Below are 18,710 nucleotides of genomic sequence, written 5' to 3'. Positions count from 1 at the left end.
TTAAAGTTCTGGAGGTCAGAAGTCTGAAAAGAGTCTCAGTGGGCTAAAATCAGGATCACAACGGCTATGTTCCTTACAAGGCCCTAGTAGGGAATCTGACTCTGCCTGCATCCCTTGCCTACTTGCTTCTTTCTCCTTCTTCAAAGCTATCAGTGTAGCATCTTCAAATCTTTTTCTAACCCTGACCTTCCCCTCTCTGCTTCCCTCTTCCACTTTCAGGGACCCTTGTGCTTATGTTGGGCTCACCTGGATAATCCAAAATAATCTCTGTATCTTAACGTCAATTGATTATCATCCTTGATTCTACCTGCAATCTTTATTTTCTCTTCCTAGGTAACAATATGTTCACAAATTCTGGAGATGAGGACATGGACATCTTTGGGGGAAGGGTGTGATTTTGCCTACCACAGTGGGGAACTAGATGTTTAGAAGGTATCAGATTATCAACTCACAGCTTTTCAGATCACTGACATTAAAAAAAAAAGTCCAAGAGCTGTTCTAGATTAAATAATAATGGTTCCCCCAGAAGCAGACTCCAATATAATGGGTTTGGGGTATTTGGGTACTAGAGAACCAATCAGGTAGAATGGAAGAGCTACAGGGAAGGGAAGGAGCTAATGCAGGATTTGCTGTTAAGTCAGTTACCATAGTTGGCAACCGGACCTCAATTTCATGAGGAAACTCTGGGAAATGGCACAAAACACAGGACCCAGAATTACCCCCATCCAAAGGGCAGGGGAGCTGGAATAGTTACTACCAAAGGCAAAAGTCACTTGTAGAGGACTGGTCCTTGGGAGTTAATTCCTTCACATGTAGCAAGCAATCTGTATTTGACCCTTGCAATGGATCACATTTTAACAGTCCCTTTCGCTATACAAAAGAAAATATATTTTCAATAATTAATATGAAATAAAATGGAAAATAATCGGATAGAAAATAAATGCAGTGAAAAGTTTCTTTTGTTGAACTTTGTATGTATAATCATGCCATTAACATTTAAAGTAATGAAAAATAAAATAAGTATTGCTATACCAAAAAGAAAAAGAAGAAATAAACGCTTTCTAAATGTATCAACATAATTTTTGAGAAAGGGGGGAAACATACCCCCATTGGTCTATTGTAATAATGAATAACAATAAAATTTATTTTCAAGCCTTAACTTTTGCAAATTTGTGAGTGACTTCATCAAAATTATCTTCTTTTTATCAGTTTTAACTTTGAAAGTCTCTTTTACATGAAGCAATCCATATATATTTTGGTGGAGATTCTTAAAAACCCATTTCACAACAAATTTCAGAAATGATCACATTGCATATTACCTTGTTTTCAGAGGATGCATTCTAGTGGATTTCAATTTGTCTCCAGAGTCAAAAATTTCCAGTAAACTATCTTCACCATTCACTGTGCTTAGTAAAAACCTCCATTTTCATTCTGTAAAATGAGATAAAATGGCTGAATGATGGCAAACATTGACATTATTTGAGTCATTGCTTTAGAATGAGTGTCCAGTTCTTGGCAGAAATGATCAAAGTACTCAAACATTGCCTTTTTATTTCTTCTGGCATCTTTCATCATTTCTCCTGGCATTCGTCTTCAAAAATTGATTTCTTTTTTCTTTGTAAACACATTCTTTTCATTTTGTGTTGTACAGTTAATGTCCTTCTCCACAATTTTTATGTACTGATCTTCAGGCATGAGTTTTACAAGGTTAATCAATGAAGGTTGATTCTGGCTCTTTGCAAACATTTATGTCTTACTAACCTCAGCTAAAATTTCACACCAAATAATAAAATATAATTCAGAAAACAAATCATGTGGAGAAAAGAACACATTATGAGTTTATCCTCTTCTGTCTATGACTTTTTTTACATTTCACAATATTTCAAAAGTTAACATTAACTTTCAGATTTTTGTCCTTATTGTGCACACAACTTCATTTGCCTGGAGTAGTCTATTTCATTGATATACTGATGCTCAGCAGAATTTTTAGTAGATGAGGTGATACTGAAAAGAATGGATAATTTTTTCCCAATGTCTAAAAAAATCACCCATTAAAAAGCACTTCTAAAAGTGTGAACTCCATAAAAGTTCAGAGAATTTTGTACAAGACACAAATATGGATTTGGAATTAATAACTTTGATTTTTACCCAAACTATACCATGCGTACCAAACACAAATATTTCACCTCAAATTTCATACTTTTTCATTTACTGTTTTAAATTTTAAACACAAATAAAATCTCCAAGAGATCACATATAGTGACAAAATTAACTCAAGTTCTGATTCTTCATCTTTACAGTCACTACACTATTATCATTTATTTCAAATCTGCTGCTGAAACATAGGACTATGTCACTGACAGAGGTTGGAGTAACGAGCTGTGTCCCAAGCAAGCGCCAATGATTCCAAACCTATACTAACTTATTTTTGAAACAAACGCAAGTAGCTGAGTCTGCATATGTTGGGAGCTGACTCTATACCTCGATTGCTCTGAATTAACTTCTATGTAGAATACAATACTTGTTAAAGTATAAGTAATTAAAAGGTGATCATTTGATACCATTTAAATGGAGTAAGCACATCCCACTCTGTCTCTCCCATTGTATGCAACCAAAAAATCCCAGAAAGAACACATGGTGCAGTTATCTGAGGACTTTGCAAAGTAAATAATAGCAGGAGGGTTAAGGAAGGAAACCAGAACTTGAAGAACCACTAATCCAGTGGTGAATTTTCTTGTTTTACTCCTCCAATATCTCCCAGCCTGAACTTAAAGCCAGCCTGAAAACCAAAACAGCACACCCAGAACTAATCATATTTAATGGTGAAGGACTAAATCTTTAAGATGCAAGATTAAACTATGGCAAGGATCTCTATTCTCATAATGCCTATTCAACACTGTAGCAGAAGTAAAACTATCCCTACCTAAAGATGACATAATTGTTTATGAAAGAAAATCCCAAGGAATGTACAAAACAGCTTCTATAATTAACAAATGAATTTAGCAAACTTGCAAGATACAATGTTTTCATAGAAATATAAAATGTATATCTATTTAATAGCAATGAACAATTGGAAACCAAATGTTTAAAACAGTACTTACAATGATTCCCCCCAAAATGAAATAGTTATAAATCTAACACAACAAGTTCAGAATCTGTGTGCTGAAAACTATGAAATGCTCATGAAAGAAATGAAAGATGATGTAAATGGAAGGAGAAACATACCATATACACAGGTTGGAATGCTCAATATAGTTAAAATTGAATTCTTCCTTAAAACTGAAATGGACATATAGATTCAACACAATTCCAATGAAAATCACAGCAGGAGTTTTTGCAGATGTAGACAAACATATTCTGAAGTTTATATGGAGAGCCAAAGGAACTAGAATAGTCAAAATAATTTTTAAATAAGAATAAATTTGGAGGTTTCGTGGCACAGACTTAATATTTACTATAAAGCTACAGTGATGAAGATGGTGTAGCGATGGATACATAAATCAATGGAACAAAATAGAATCCAGAAATAGACACACACAGATGTGGCCAGTTGTTCTTTCAACAAAGGTGCAAAGACAATTCAATAAAGAAAGGATTGTCTTTTCAACAAAGAGTTTTAGAACATTTGGTCATCAATATGCAAAGAATGAATTTCAACCTAAATTTCATGCCTTAAAGAAAATTTATCATAGGTCAAAGGTAAAATGTAAAGCTATTAAAATTTTAGAAGAAAATATAGGAGAAATCTTTCTGACTTTGAGTTAGGCAAAGAGTTTGTAGATGTGATACCAAAAACACAATTCTTTAAAAATTGATAAATTGGACAATGAAAATTTAAAACTTTTGCTCTCTGAAAGATACCATTAAGAGAATGAAAAGATAAGATACAGACTGAAAGAAAATGTTTGTGAATTACATATTCAACAAAGAGCTTGTATTCGTGCTTAATATTCAATAATAAAAAGAAGAACAAACCAAACCCAAGCCAAACAGAGGAAGGAAATAACAAAGATTAGAGTGGAAATTAATGAAATAGAGCATAGCAAAACAATATGGAAAATAAAAAATGTTTTTTAAAAAATTAACAGAATTGACAACCCTTTAGCTATGCTGACCAAGAAAAAAGATTGAAGACTGAAGAAAAAAAAGATTCAAATTACTAAAATCAAAAATGAAAGAGGGAACATTACTTACAGAAATTTTAAAAAGGATTATAAGGGAATATTATAAACAACTATATATCAACAAATTAGATAGCTTCAATAAAATGAACAAATTCCTAGAAAGATGCAAACTACTGAAACTGACTCAAGAAGTAACAGATAGTTTGAATAGATCATTTACAAGTTAAGAGATCATATTAGTTACCAAAAAACCACCCACAAAGGAAAATAGAATAGGCCCATATTGTTTCACTGATGAATTCTACCAAACATTTAAGGAAGAATCAATACCAATTCTTCACAAACCCTTCTAAAAAATATGACAGGATATTTTCTAACTTAATCTATGAAACTAGCATTTTCGTAAAACCAGGCAGACATACAAGAAAACTGCAGACCAATATCTCTTATGAGTATAGATGCAAAATTTCTCAACAAAATGGACTGAATCCATCAACATACAAAACGGATTATATGCCATGAGTAAGTGGGATTTACTCCAGGAATAAAAGATTGGTTTAAAATTGAAAATTGATTAATATAATGCATCATATCAATAGAATAAAGGATAAAACTGTATGATCATCTCAACTGATGCATAAAATGCATTTGACAAAATTCAACAGCGCTTCATGATAAAAATATCAAACAAACCAGAAATAGAAGGGAACTTTATCAACCTAATTAAGGGCATCTACGAGAAATGCACAACTAACATCATATTTAGTGATGAAAGCCTGAATGGTTTCACCCTAAGATCAGGAACAAAATAAGGGTGTGCAGTCTTGTGGCTCTATTCAGCATTTTATTGGAGATTCTAGCCAGGGAAGTTATGCAAGGAAGCGAAATAAAAGGCATCCAGATTAGGAATAAAGAAGTAAAACTATCTTTGTTTACAGATGACATAATCTTGTATAGAATACCCTAAAGAATCAACTTACAAAAAACTTAGAACTAATAGATAAGTTCAACAAAGATGCAGGATACAAGACCAACATACCAAAATCATTATATTTCTATACATGTGTAATGAACAATCCAAAGATGAAATTAAGAAAGCAATTCTATTTACAATAACATCAAATAGAATAAAATACTTAGGAGTAAATTTAACAAAATAACTACAAAATTTGTTCCTTAGAAACTACAAAACATTGTTGAAATAAATTTTTAAAAGCCCAAATAAATAGAAAGACATTCCATGTTCATGGATCAAAAGACTTAATATTGTTATGACAGGAATATTCAAATTAACCTACAGATTCAACACAATTCACATCAATATTCTAAACTTAATTCTCTGTAGAAATTGACAAGTTAACCCTAAAATTTGTATGGAAATTCAAGGGACACAAAATAGCCAAAACAATCTAGAAAAAGATAAACAAAATGAAGGACTCACACTTTGCAATTTCAAAACTTACTACAAAACTACATTAATCAAGACATTGTGGTATTGGCGTAAAGAGAGATACATATCAATAGAACAGAACTGAGAGTCCAAATTAGGTCCTCACATTTATGGTTAATTGAGTTTTGGCAAGGGTGCCAAGACAATTTAATGGGGGAAAGAACAGACTTTTCAACAAATAGTCCTGGGACAATTGGACATCCCCATGCAAAAGAATGAATTAAGACCATTACCTCACAAATAAACAAAAAGTAGCTCAAGATGGATCAAAGACTCAATATAAGAGTTAAAACTATAAAACTCTTTGAAGAAAATATGGGTGTAAATCATCATGACCTTAGTTTAGGCAGTGGTTTCTTACATATAACACCAAAAATGCAAACAACAAAGGAAAAAAAAACACAGATAAATTGCTTCCTGTCAAAATTAAAAACCACCAAGAAAGTGAAAAGATAACCTTAGAATGGGAGAAAAATGCTTGTAAATCACCTACCTTATAAGGAGCTGCATCCGGAATATATAAAGAATTTTTGCAACTCAATAGCAAACAGACAAACAATTCAATTTAAAAGTGGGCAAAGGACTTGAGTAGACATTTCTACAAAGGAGATATACAAATGGCCAAAAAGCACATGAAAAGATGCTCAATATCATTAGCCATCAGGGAAATGCAAATCAAAACCAAAATGAGATACCACTTTCACACCCACTAGGATGGCTAGAATCAAAAAGACAGCTAATAACAAGTGTTGACAACAATGTGGAGAAATTGGAACACTATTACTAGTAGGTTTGTAAAATGGTGCAGCTGCTGTGGAAAACAGTTTGTCAGTTTCTCAAAAGGTTAGATATAGAGTTGTGATCCAGCAATGCCACTCCTAGGTATTTATCCAAGAGAAATGAAAATGTATGTTCACAGAAAAACTTGTACACAAATATTCATAGCAGCATTATTCGTAATAGCCACAGAGTGGAAGCACCTCAAGTGTCCATCAACAAAGGAATGGATAAACAAAATGTGATATAGCCATTCAATGGAATATTATTCAGCAATAAAAAGGATCCGTAGATCCATGCTACAACATGGATGAACCTCAAAACCATTATGCTAAGTGAAAGAAGGCAGACACAAAAGACCACATGTTGTGTGATTCCATTTACGTGAATATTCCAGAACAGACAAATTTATAGACAGAAAGTAAATTAGTGGCTGTGTAGAGTTGGAGAGTTTGGGGCAAATGGGTTGTGACTGCTAATGGGTACAGAATTTCTTTGGAGGGGTGATGAAAATATTCTAAAATTGATTATGGTGATGGCTTCACAATTGTGAGAATATACCATAAACCACTGAATTGTACACTTTACACAGGTGAATTGTATGGTATTTGAATTATATATCAAAAAAGTTGTTATTTAAAAATACTCAAAAAATACTGAACTGTAAGAAAAATTTTAAAACCCAATTTTTTTAATGGGCAAAATAATTTGAACAGACAATTCAGCAAAGAAGATAAATGGATAGAAAATAAATACATGAAAAGGTGCTTATGGTCATTAGTCATTAGGGAAATGCAAATTAAAACCACAATAAGATACCACTGCACTTCTATTAGAATGGTTTTTTTAAAAAGTGAGAGAAACCAAGAGTGATGATGTGGCAACTCTCCTATGTTGCTGAGAAGAATGCAAGATGGGATAACCCCTCTGGAAAACAGTTTGGCAATATTTTATAAAGTTAAACATACACTTACCATATGACTTGGCAATCACACTCCCAAGTATTTACCCTGAACAAATGAACTCTTGATCACATAAAAGACTGCTTATGGTTCACAGCAGCTTCATTCATCCATCCATAACCATCAAAAATTAAAACAACCCGAATGTTTTCCAACAGCGAATGGATTAGCAAACTGCAGTACACCCATACAATTGAATACTATGCAACAATAAATAGGAATGAACTATTGACACACGCAACAACTTGGACGAACCTTAAAAGAAACTCTAAAGATGAATACTGAAGTATTTCACAGTGGAATTTCACAATGTCAGTAATTTATTTTTAAATACTTCAAAGAAAAATTTAGGTCAAACAGATATGGAAAATGTTAATAATTATTAAAGTTTTGTGACAAGTATGTAAAGATTTATCATATCCTTCTCTCTACTCTCTTATATGCTTGAAATCTTTCATAATAAAAGGTTTTCAAAATTAAAAATGCATCACAGAATCCCAGAAACACTGAGTTTCTTAGTTTCTTAGCCAATGAACCCTCATTCCAATATGACCCCACAGTCCTATCATAGTATATCCCAAGATGAACCCAAATCAGAGAAAGCTTGGAGTATTTCAGTGTCCTCTGGAAAAGAAAATAGGAAAGCAAGTAACATGCTTTATGAAGCGTCTATTCTAAAATGCTAAGACAAAGACTAGGTAGGGTTGAAATGGGCAAACATTCAGCAGTCGTGAAAGCTTGGTTTTCCAGCAGGCAGACCCTATTCCCTTCAGAAGCCTTGGTAACTGAGGACTGGCTTCAGGGAGGACATCAATTGCCTCTTTTTAAGTCAGTATGTCTTGGGTGTTAGTCGCTTGCAACAGTAGAGTCTTGTCATGTTCCTTGACCTATAACGTTAGATCATGAAGGGCTATGTAGCTTTTACTTTGTTCACTGGAACATCTGCTGTTGGAACCCTGAGTCAACATATAAGAAGTCTGTACCCGAGACCACTATGACCAAGGGCTTCATGCAGGTGCTCCAAACAATAGTCCAGCTCAGCCCAGCCTTCCAAGCCATCCACACAAAGGCAACAAACATGTGACTGAAACTGTCACCCTCTAGACCAACACATCCACCAGCTGAATACCACTAACAGATCTCCATCAATACCATATGAGACAAAAAAAAAAAAAATGACCCAGCCATGATCTGCCCAAATTCCTGACCCACAAAATTAGGAGATAATAAAATGGTTATTGTTTAAAGTCACTAAATCTGGGGCCATTTGTTATGCAGCAATAGTTAATAGAAATAGGAAGCTGGAAGGTAACCTATGCTGGGCAGTGGCAGACACAGTTTTTAATGGAGACTGAAACTTTAAGAAAAAGAAGGCACTTGACCATGTGTACAAAGTGCAAGACCTTGAAAAGGACCTGTACAGGTAAGAAGTCCTGAAGTTTAAGCTCTATTGGGGTCACAATAGATCCAGGTACTGACTGCCCAGGGTCCTGCCCCAGGACAATGACCCAATGACCTTTACAGAGTGCACAATTTTAAGAGAATGATTTTAAGAGGCTAGCTTTCTTCACATGAACAAAATTGGTGAGAGACAGAACTCCAGTATCTGGGGTCTCAACACCCCTCCCTTGCCCACAGCCTCCACTAAGAGAGTCCTGTGTCCTATAGGGGGAAGGAAGGGTGCTGGCCCACTTCATCCTCCCCAAGGTGCTGCTGCTACCCACATGTTGACTCCTTGTACCATTTGGTGTCCATACCTAGAGGCCCTATAAGCCCCTCAAACTCTGGTTTTTGAATTTGAACTTTTTTCCTCACCCTCCAATCTTGCCTCTGTTCCAAAAGCCCATGACTCTGAGTGTCACCAATGAGTCACCCAGCTCAGACACCTGGAAACTAGCCATAAGTCCTTCCAGCTGACTCCCCACATTGGATCAACAGTGGAGAGTCTGGCTTCCAGCAGTTCTCTCCATCTCTACTCCCACTGGTCATTTTTTGGTGCTTCCATCTCTCATGGCTTCAGAGGGGTTTCCTTCAGGTTGGCCTTTCCCCTCACAATCTATCCAGTCTAAATGCAAATCTCACAGGCACTGCTGTCAATGGCTCGAAGGACCCACACTGAAAGCCAGGCCCCTTATTCTAGAGTTCAAAGATCTGCCTGATCTGACCTCTAACCTCTGTCTAACGTCACAGCCTGCTCCAGACTCCTCCTTCTCCACCTGCTCCTCCTGAGGGACCCCTCACTCCCTCACCAATTTCCTGCTATGAACTGCAATGCAGTGCAAAGCCCCTTGCCAAGGCCCTGAGAAGCCAGCTGCAGCCTCACTCCCATCTCAGACACATCTCTAGAATCCAGAGTCTCCAGTTGGATGACCCTTCTCTGTGGTCCCTTGCTCTGGGCAGGATGTCTCCCATAACTTGTGACACTTTAGAGGATTTATAAACTGAACTTGCTCCAGTCATTCAATCCCTCTGAGCTGTTTATCTCTCTGTGAAATGCGACAATAGCCACACCAAAGGATCTAACAATTATAATAGAAGCCTAGTGAGTAAGCACTGAGCTAAGAGCTTTTTGCACAATGTTTCATTTAATACTCACAGCACTCAAAGTGGCATATACTCTTATCGGCCCTATTTAACTAAGAAGGAAACTAAGGTGAAGCACCTTGGCTAACTTGCCTTGCCCTGGCAGACCTCCCTGACCCCTGGGGCACTGATCAGTGCATTCTCTTTGCCTATTTAGTTGTGTCCCCTCTCAACCCCCAACACATAGTTTCCATCTGGCAAAGACGGCACCTGTCTTGCACACTTGTATATCCCAAGATCCCAGAACTGGGTTTGGTATACAGTAAGTACTTAGTAAATATTTGCTGACTGAGGTAATCTGTGAATGAATAAACATAGCCCGCAACAGAGCCTAGACCCCAGCTCTTGGCTCTTTCTCACCCCCTGATCCTATGGTGGGGAGAGGCCAGGGGTATAGCTGCTGCTGTTGTTTGGAGGAGTAGGAGGAGGAAGATGAGGAGGAGAAGATAATTTTAAAGCTACTATTTCAGTGAGTCTGTCTCCCCCATGGTGGTCCACGTCCACGTCCTCCCAGTGCCCAGGCCAGGGTCAGCTCCAGTAGGCTCAGGGGAGAGCTGGGGAATAAACACGGGCAGTATAGGTCAGACAGGGAATTTCTGTCCCATCTTTCCCTCCCAAGAGAAAAGAGGCGATATTCCCACCATGGTCTCCTCCATCAGGGGTGACAGCCATGCTCGACACAGGAACCCCAAGCTCCTTCCAAATATGGATCCCAGGGGATCTCAGGTCTCAGGCCCCAGGCTCCTCCCAGCTCGGACGGAGGCTCCCTGAACCACACGTGCCTACTAACCCGCACCCCCTCCTCCCACCACTGCCGGCTAGCAACCCAGCTTTAGCGTCCCGGGCACCGATTCCCTCTCCTCAGAGGCTGGATGTGCGACCCTGGGCCGGTCACTGCTGGTCTCTGAGCCTTGGTCTTCCTGCTCCATGAGCAGCGGGGCATCCAGGGCAATGAGAGTGCAGGATTTTGCCAGGTACCTGACCAGGCTGTGACTGACCTCTCTGGGCTTCCATCGCCGGGCCAGGGAGGAGAGTAGGCTTGAAACCCCGCTACTCCACCCCGTCTAACTTCCACCGCTCAAGAACTATTCTGAACTCTACCGAAGATGCTCGAAGCCCAGAGCTGAGGCCACGGCCTCTGGGCCCTAGGAGCAAGCCGCTTCTCCTCTCTAGGCCGCCTGTGTACACCGGAGGCGGGCTTCCGCATAGCGCCCACCATCGGTCAGCGGAGACCAATTCATGAGAGGAGAAGGAGGAGTAGGCCTCCTGGGAGAGTGGAAAGAAGAGATCTAAGGTCCCCGGACGGTTGGACAAGTCCCTGAACCACTCTGGACTTCAGCTTCCTCCTCTGTAAAATGGAGCCCATAATAAACAGCTCACTGGATTCTCCCGACTGTGCTGTGAGGATGAACTAAAATAATGACCTTGAGAGCTACGAAGCTCCAGATGTTCTTGAGAGTGCGTATCTCGGGCCCACAGGCCGCCTCCCTCGGTTTGGCTAGAGCGCCGGCAGGAACCAAGAACTTGAGGACCCAGTATAGGTCCCTCCTGAGACCAAGAGAAAACCGATCTTAATCTAGAGTGGGGTCGGGGGCTGATGCCAGGGAGGGGGCGGCTGGAGCCCGGGCTGAGAGAGGACACGAGGCCTCTGAAAACCCGGAGAGGGAGGAGGGCACTGGAGGCTTGACGCGCAGCCTTGAAGCGCAAGAAAGTTCACACTTCTAGAAGACCCCGCGGCGCTCTTTCCCGCCTTCCTGGCTACTTCCTAGGTAACTCTTTCCCCCTTTCCTTCTCCTCTTTCTCTCTTTTCTATCTTCATTGCTTGTCTCGCCCCATCTCTCTCTCGCCCCCATCTTTCTTCTCTCGCTCCTTCTCCCCCACTTCCACCTCCTCGTCACCCTCGCACTTTATAACCAAACAGCCAAACCTCTTTCCAATTAAAGTGGAATTAGGCAACTCAATCAAATTAGTTCCCTATTAAAGCCCTTCTTTATTAAACCGTTTTCTTGTCCTGCTATTAAGTTTCACTGCCTGGCGGAACTCGAGCTGGCCCCATAAGTTTACCTTGGGAAGTCGCCGGCCCAGCCTAGGGGAGGGGGCACCTTGTTTCTCGGAGAGGGGGAGTCACCCTGCCGGGAGCAGGAGGGACAACGGGAGGTCGGAGGAGGGGGGTCGGCTCCGGAGCCGCTAATTTGCTCTGCACGGCTTGAGGAGGGAAGGTAAAAGGGGTACGGAGTGAGGTAGGGCTGGAAGACGCGTCCTCACCGCCGCTCTCAGATTACACTGCCTAGGGCGAAGGTAGCACTCCGCCACCCCCACCACCCCCCAAATAACTCTCAGGCCACGAGCCTCTGTGGGAGAACTGTCGCAGCCTTTCCTCCCCAACCGCCGCCTCGGCAGCGGTTCGTTCCCAACCTGAGAAAGGACGCGCGCTGTGTGCGACCCAGGCTGCGCCCAAATCTGCGCCCCGGGAAGAACAGGAACCCGGTGGCCGGCCTTGCAGGATTCCAAAGAGAGCAGAGCAACGGCAACGCGACCCTGCGGCAGCCCGCGCGCGGGAGCGGGAAGTAGGAGGGACCAGGTCCCACATGGCGCAGCGGGCGCCTGCTCCGTCCACGCGCTGCAGGAAGTTTCCTTGCCCCGCACCTCGCGAGGTTCGTAGCACCGGCCGGACTTCCGTCAAGCTTCTCCCTGGCACCGCGACCCCAGTGAGAAATCAAGACCTTTTCAACCCGGCCGCCCGAAGAGCGGGACGGGATTCGGTGTTGTTTTCTTAGAAAATAACATTTATTTCTAGCTCTTGTCTATGCAAAGGAAAGCACAAAATGAGCCATTCTCTGCAGCAGCGTTTCCCGCTGCCAGCCCTTCGGCGGAGTGTTTGGCGAGTCCCGGGAGGCGGGGATGGGCCCTCCCGCGGGCGGTTCTGGCACAGTCACGCGTCGCTCTGTTCCAGCTTCAGTGCGCACCTTGACTGCTCCTTAGGGAGACGCTGGCCGCAGGCAAGAGGGGCAGGTGGGCAGGATTCGTCCCGAGTTTACAATATATTTAATCTATAAAACCTGATAAGTACAATGAGCACATAGTCTAATTTTTTTCCATTTTGTCCTTTTTTTTTTTTGCTTATTTTTGAATACTTCTCACGTTAATACCGAGGTCACCTACAGATTACAATTAATAACTTAGAACTCCATTTTATAACATTATACACTGGCTTGTATATATATGTATAGTTTATATATAGATTTATACATATATAAAAACTCACACTGCACCAAGGAAACCCATGCTTATCGGCATAAGCAACAAAGAGAGCGACAAATACCGCAACGAGGAAAGTGCACCTTAGAACTTGTTTCCTTTTTTTTTTTTTACAATTTATATCGATATATATGTGTGTCCCAAAGACTCGACTCAGTGCCAAGAAATTTATACATCCTAGATTTATATTTGTTAGAGCAAATATTTAAATTTTTTAAGGGAGGGGGAGACAGAGAAGACAGACTCTCGGACTATCCTGCCATCCATTTGGGAGCATGGCCAGGCGGGATGAGCACAGCAATGGGAGAGGCAGGAGCTTGAGCGGCGGCTGCAGCCTCTGAATTCTCAAGACTTCTTGGCTTTTTGAAGGGCTGGGGAGCCTTGAGTAGGGGGTCGCCGGATGAGGATCCGGATCGAGCACCCTCTCCGAAAACATCTGCACCTGAAGCTGCTCCTCTTTGCTCAGCTATCCCTACCCACGGTCCAAAACAAAACCGAAAACCACCTCGGAGCGAGAAGACCCCAGCCGGGAAACAGGGAGTGCACCGGGCGAAGAGAGGCTGGCGGCCCGCGGGGATAAGGCTGGGGTCCTTGTTTATGAGCCGCCCGGCTGCCGGGCCCCTAGCCCTACTGCTTCTCAGGGGCTCCATTGACCATAGGCCCATATAGGCCGCCGCCATAGGTCGGCTCCTTGTGCACAGAGGCGGCGGCGGCGGCCGAGCGGTCGCGCATGAGATCGCTGAAGGCGTAGTCCATGGGCGGGCGGAAGCCAAGTGTGGGCACCAGGCCGGCGGTGGAGTAAGGAGCCATGAAGGCCAGGCCGCGGCTGTGGGCCGCCGCTGCCGAGTAGGCCAGGCGCAGGGGGCTGAGGCCCAGCGGCGCGCCCAGCGGGTAGGCGCCTGCGTCGGCCCCGAAGTGACTGGCGTTGGGCTGCAGGGGCGAGAAGGCCGAGCGGCTGCTCAGCGAGCCCAGCGCCCCGGGCGCCATGGCGCCAGCCAGCAAAGGTCTGTGGTGCGGAGGTGCGGCGGGGCCCGCCTGCAGCGGCGCGGGCAGCCCGGGGCCGCCGGCGGCAGCTGCGTCGACGCGGCCAGGCCACGCGTCGTCCGCTGCTGCTACTGCCCCCACTGCAGCCTTATCAGGGGGCGCGGCGGGACCGAGACCGGCCACCAGGCCCCCGCGGTGGTGATTCAGCACCTGCTCGATGGCCTGCACCACGTCGCCGCCGCAGCCCTGCAACACCAGCTCCAGGACGCCTCGCCGGTGGCCCGGGAAGACACGCGTCAAGATGTCCAGCGGCGTCCGCTGTCGTGGACCCGGGCCTCCTCCCAGCCCTGGCGCGGGCGCGGCCTCAGCCTCTTCTTTGTCAGCCTCCGAACCCGATTCTGAGCCCAGAGGGCTGGCGGATCCCGGGCTGTCCTCCTCGCCGCCGCCCCCGGGGCCAGCGCTGCCCGGGCAGCTGCCACCTGCCTCTTTGGAGGCCCGGGCCAGAGGCGACCCCGAAAAGGACTCGCCGTCGCCGTTCTCCGAGCCCGAGCCCGGCCGCACCTCTGGGGACGATGTCCCGGGACCGGAGTCTGCGCCGTCGGGTGACAAGGGCTTCCCCGGGGGCGGCTGCGGGCTGCCTGGGCGGCCCGCCTGAAGCAGCGTCTTGGGGAACAAGTCAAACTTCTGTAACTTGGCCTCTGGAAGGGGAGAAAGGGGTATGTAAGGAGTAGTTAGCAGGAAAATGACCGCACATCACAGCACCCCAGCCCTTTGGATGCCAGCTTCCTTTCCCTTGGAGCCCCACAACCCTCATTCACGGGACTCCAGTGCCCCTCTGAGACCCTGCAGCCCTAATTCTCTTCCTCCGCTGTCAGAGGGCGCTCTCCTTCTGTACCCTGAACCCCACCCACCTGCTCCCTGTAAACTCAAGGTCCAGTGACCATGTTCCTACATCTGTGCCGAACACGTTCACCCTTCTAGTCTTGCCCTGCTCTTGAAAAGCGGCCTGGCCCAGGGTTCAAACAGAAGCCAATACACCTTGCACCTATACTACACGCTGTATAGAAGACCTCTATCCACCCCTGTGATTCCAAGAGCCGACCCTGGGTGCCCTCTGGCCCTGGGCTGCATAGCCTGTAAAGGAAGGTGCGTTGGGCATCTACAAGAGATCCCAAGCCTCTCTACAGGCAAAAGTAGAGCCCCTATTTCTAATCCACCCCTTCCAAAATTAAGACCTAAAAAATTCTTCCCTCCCAAGCTAGGAGCTGAGCCCCCCACCCCCACTCCACCATGTCCCCAGCCTAATTTCTGCCCTCCCCAGAAAAAGCCTAGGAAGTCTCAAAAAAGAGGGTGGGGCTGGGCAGGGAGAAAAGGGGTAGGAGGAAAGGGGATTGAGGGAAGTGAGAGAGTGCGTACTCTGAGAAAAAGGGGAGACAAATGGGGAAAGAAGCAGCAGGGTACGGCATGCGATAGACCAGGGAACTTTAGGAACATGAGAAAAGGTATTGTGCGAAGAAAAGGAACGCAGTGTCTTCAATACCTAGATAAAGCGATGCGGGGCTGGGGAGGGGACTCGGAGAGAGTTGGATTTCCGAAAAGAATGGGACAGAGGGGAGGGAATCGCAGCACGTGGAGAAGCGAAAAACTAAGGAAAAGCAAGACGCGTGGGTTTCCGCGCTGAGAAGACCGAACGAAGGGACGCTGGGACCTGCCCGAATTTGGGTAGAGGCGGTAAGGTTAAAGCGTTTACATTAGGGCCTGCGATAAGAAAAAGTAATAAAGTGCAAATGATTCAGACAGGGGAGAAAGGAGACTTTATATTTATGCCCCAAATTAGGGGCTGGGTGCGCGGTGAACTCCAGCAGTCGGGGCGTTTGGAGAAAGGGATTCTACTCTTAGTACCGAGACAAATCCTTGCTCGGCGTGCCCCAGGACCCTGTCCCTGCTCCCCTCTTTCCCCAGCCAGGAGGCGCGCTCACCTGAGCTCCCTGCACCCGCTGTGCCGCCTCCGGTCCCGGCCGGCGCTCCCGCTGCTGGCCCCCCGCCGTCCGCGGCGCACACTGAGCCGAAGACCTCGTAGGCGGGTCGCGGCGGGATGATGCCGTTGGCGGCTGCCAGCGCCAGGCCCTCGGCAGTGCCGTAGAGCAGCTGTAGCTCGCGTGCCTCGTTCTCTTCCTGCGCCTGTTGCCTGCGCAGCGCCACTTGCGCGGCCATGACGCGCTGGCGCTCGGCGATGAGCGTGCACTTGGCGCATAGGCAGTCCTTCCAGCGGCAGTAGCGCTTGTGGCCCTTAAGCGCAGAAACCACGCCGTGGTTGCGGCAGCGCGCGCACTTGGGGGTCCGCGGGTACTTCTCCGCAGCCCTCAACAACAGCGGCGGCGCCCGTAGCAAGCCGCCGGCCACGCTCACCGGTAGAGAAGCGGCCGCCGCCGCCGCCGCTGCCACCGATGCCACCGAAGCCACGGGGGGCCCCGTCGCTGTCGCGGCCGCCGTCGCGGCACCAGGTACGCTGGGCAGCTCGGAGCGCAGCTCCATGGCGGGACCTGGCGTGGAAGACCGTGGGATGGGGGGAGAAACTTGCAGTGAGGAGCGCACAGTGCGCTAAGCTAAAGCTCACCCTGCAGGAATCCAGGCTTAGAGAGGGACATTTTGAAGGCGAAAGTTTGGCTAGCGGTTGCCAAATTGCTGGGAGGAGGTGCCTTTGGAACCCTCTTGTAAGGCCCAGCTCCCCCGCCCAATCCCACCGGGGATCTTCTTCTTATAACTGATTTATGAACTGGGTGTAAGATTTCGTTTGAATCAGTGGTTCCTCTGGAAAAAATAAAAAGACATGAAGTGTGAAAGTCACTGGTTCAGATGAATGTAACGAGAGTTTGGAAAGAATATTATTCCCAGAAGTTTAGCTTAACTGGGGTGAGACGGGTAGAGAAGAATCTTTGTTTGATGGGACTCGGATTAGAGAGAAAATTTTGACTCAACATTTAGACTGAGCAAAACAGGAAAACCTGAGGCGAAACGTTGAGTTTTGTAAAAGAGTGAAGAGGAGACGGATATCACGGCATAGAGTTCAGCTGGTTGGGCTGGAGGGTTTTTTACTGGGGGGAACAGGAGAGTTTGAGAGAAAAGTCGAGAACAGGAAACAAACGAAAAAATCTAGGAAGTGGAGTGAGGGCCGGGAAACAAACAACTTAGGGGCAAAGTGAAGCCGAGGGGCCCAGGGGCGCGTAGAAATGTGGGCTCCAAGTTCCAAGGTGCGGGCGTCTGGAGAGTAAAAGAGAAAATGGTTGTGGAGTTTTTAGGAGACCTGGGGAAGAGGATACAAGAGAAAATTCACTGGAAGAAACTTTCTTTGGATGGGCAAGCCCAGGCCAAAGATTAGCTTGAGGGGCAAGGGAAACAGCGAGAAACAGCTGATACGGGGGCCTGGGACCCATGGTCCACGAGGGGGAGAGGGGTGTGAGTAAAAAAAACCCACAGGCATAGGCTGGGAGTGTGGATGGGGTAAACCTGTGACACATTTTTCAGCCTTGTAGTCTAAAGTAGTCAAGGAGGGAAAAGTATCTTGGCAAAAGTTAGGGATTGGAGGAGGGAAAGCCGTTTCCCTGACCAACTCACGCAGCCCTCCCCTCCCCTCCCGGTTTAGGGATCCAGTCGTCAGACACGCCCTCCCCATCCTGAGGCCCCGCGGGACCCCGCTCCGGAGCAGATTCCAGAATTGTGGTCTCGGAGTTGGGTTCCAGGGACCTGAATGGACCTGCAGGCAGCACCGAGGCGTGAGAGTCGTTTCGGGAATTGGGTCTGAGAGAACACAGGAGTTGCCCTCTGCGCGGTGGCCTCAGAAGGCCCAAGCAGGCCCAACTCTGAGCTTCCGCCGCGGCCTCCTCTGGATCCCAGTACCCCGCCAGAGCCTGGGACTGAATCCTGGTGTTTCTGCCCAGGAATCCTGGATCCCGTTCCCATACGTTCTGCCTCTTCCCTCGGGCCTCTTAGGCCGCACAGTCCCTAAGGCCAGCGTGGCCCGGGCTTCATCAACAGAGGCCAGAGGCGGAAGGCCGGGCCGCCTCCCCTGCCCTCCCTGCGTCCCTCAACTACCTGCCTTGGGCTTGGGGATCCTCCTCCGCTGGCGCTGCACGCACCTCCCAGCTCTGCTCGCGACGCTGGCGCTCTTGGCCTCTTCCCCGTGCCCCCCGGCCCCTTATCTGACCACGTCACCCTCCTTCAGTCACCATGTCCGAACTTCCGGACCCCACAGAACGCTGCAAAGTCCAACCCTTCCGTCGGAAATCGGAGCCCGGGGACTGTTTAGGGATCCGCTGGCTGGAACCTGCGACCCGCGACCCGGCCCTCGTCGCGCCGTGTCCCCTCGCGGAGCGCGCCGGACGCAGTGCACAGCCGGGCCCCAGTTGCCCGGCGCTGCCAGACTCTCAATGAGCGGCTCGCCCGCTCTATTGTTGCTCCTTAGGGCTCCATTAGACAGAATTGGACAACAATGTGGCGCCTGCCATTGGCCAGGGGAGGCAGACGGCGCTCTGATTGGCCGGGCCCACGCCCGGGGAGCCCCGCATTCTACAG

The 18,710-nt window shown here is 46.2% G+C and overlaps 1 protein-coding gene and 1 long non-coding RNA gene across 3 annotated transcripts; both read right to left on the bottom strand.

The window, feature by feature from the left end:
• Positions 1 to 757: 757 nt before the first annotated feature.
• LOC123615895 (uncharacterized) lies at positions 758 to 12,548 on the bottom strand. Its single transcript, XR_006723703.2, has 3 exons — positions 12,312 to 12,548; positions 1,320 to 1,431; positions 758 to 870 (listed from the first exon to the last, which is right to left on the bottom strand). It is a non-coding gene; the product is annotated as an uncharacterized LOC123615895 (long non-coding RNA).
• Positions 12,549 to 12,667: 119 nt separating this feature from the next.
• DMRTA2 (DMRT like family A2) lies at positions 12,668 to 18,370 on the bottom strand. 2 transcript variants are annotated; one of them, XM_074376511.1, is made up of 3 exons: positions 18,235 to 18,370; positions 16,118 to 16,681; positions 12,668 to 14,836 (listed from the first exon to the last, which is right to left on the bottom strand). In XM_074376511.1, the coding sequence occupies exons 2-3, from the start codon at positions 16,671 to 16,673 to the stop codon at positions 13,782 to 13,784; spliced, it is 1,611 nt and encodes a 536-aa protein (XP_074232612.1). In that variant the 5' UTR covers positions 16,674 to 16,681; positions 18,235 to 18,370; the 3' UTR covers positions 12,668 to 13,781. The 2 variants fall into 2 exon arrangements, with proteins under 2 accessions (XP_074232612.1, XP_074232614.1); XM_074376513.1 differs by having other exon boundaries at positions 18,231 to 18,356.
• Between the last annotated feature and the right edge of the window lie 340 nt (positions 18,371 to 18,710).

This window comes from Camelus bactrianus, chromosome 13 (assembly GCF_048773025.1).
Source record: "Camelus bactrianus isolate YW-2024 breed Bactrian camel chromosome 13, ASM4877302v1, whole genome shotgun sequence".
In the NCBI taxonomy this organism is placed as follows: domain Eukaryota; kingdom Metazoa; phylum Chordata; class Mammalia; order Artiodactyla; family Camelidae; genus Camelus; species Camelus bactrianus.
The sequence above is the reverse complement of the archived record's forward strand: the minus strand, read 5'-3'. Positions and strand labels throughout refer to the sequence as shown.

What these genes read in the sequence shown, in the direction of transcription:
- DMRTA2 (XM_074376511.1), bottom strand. Translation starts at nt 16,673, where the DNA reads ATGGAGCTGCGCTCCGAGCTGCCCAGCGTACCTGGTGCCGCGACGGCG. An exon ending in AGCGGGTGCAGGGAGCTCAG is followed by an intron (nt 14,837 to 16,117) that starts GTGAGCGCGCCT and finishes CTCCCCTTCCAG; the next exon opens with AGGCCAAGTTACAGAAGTTT.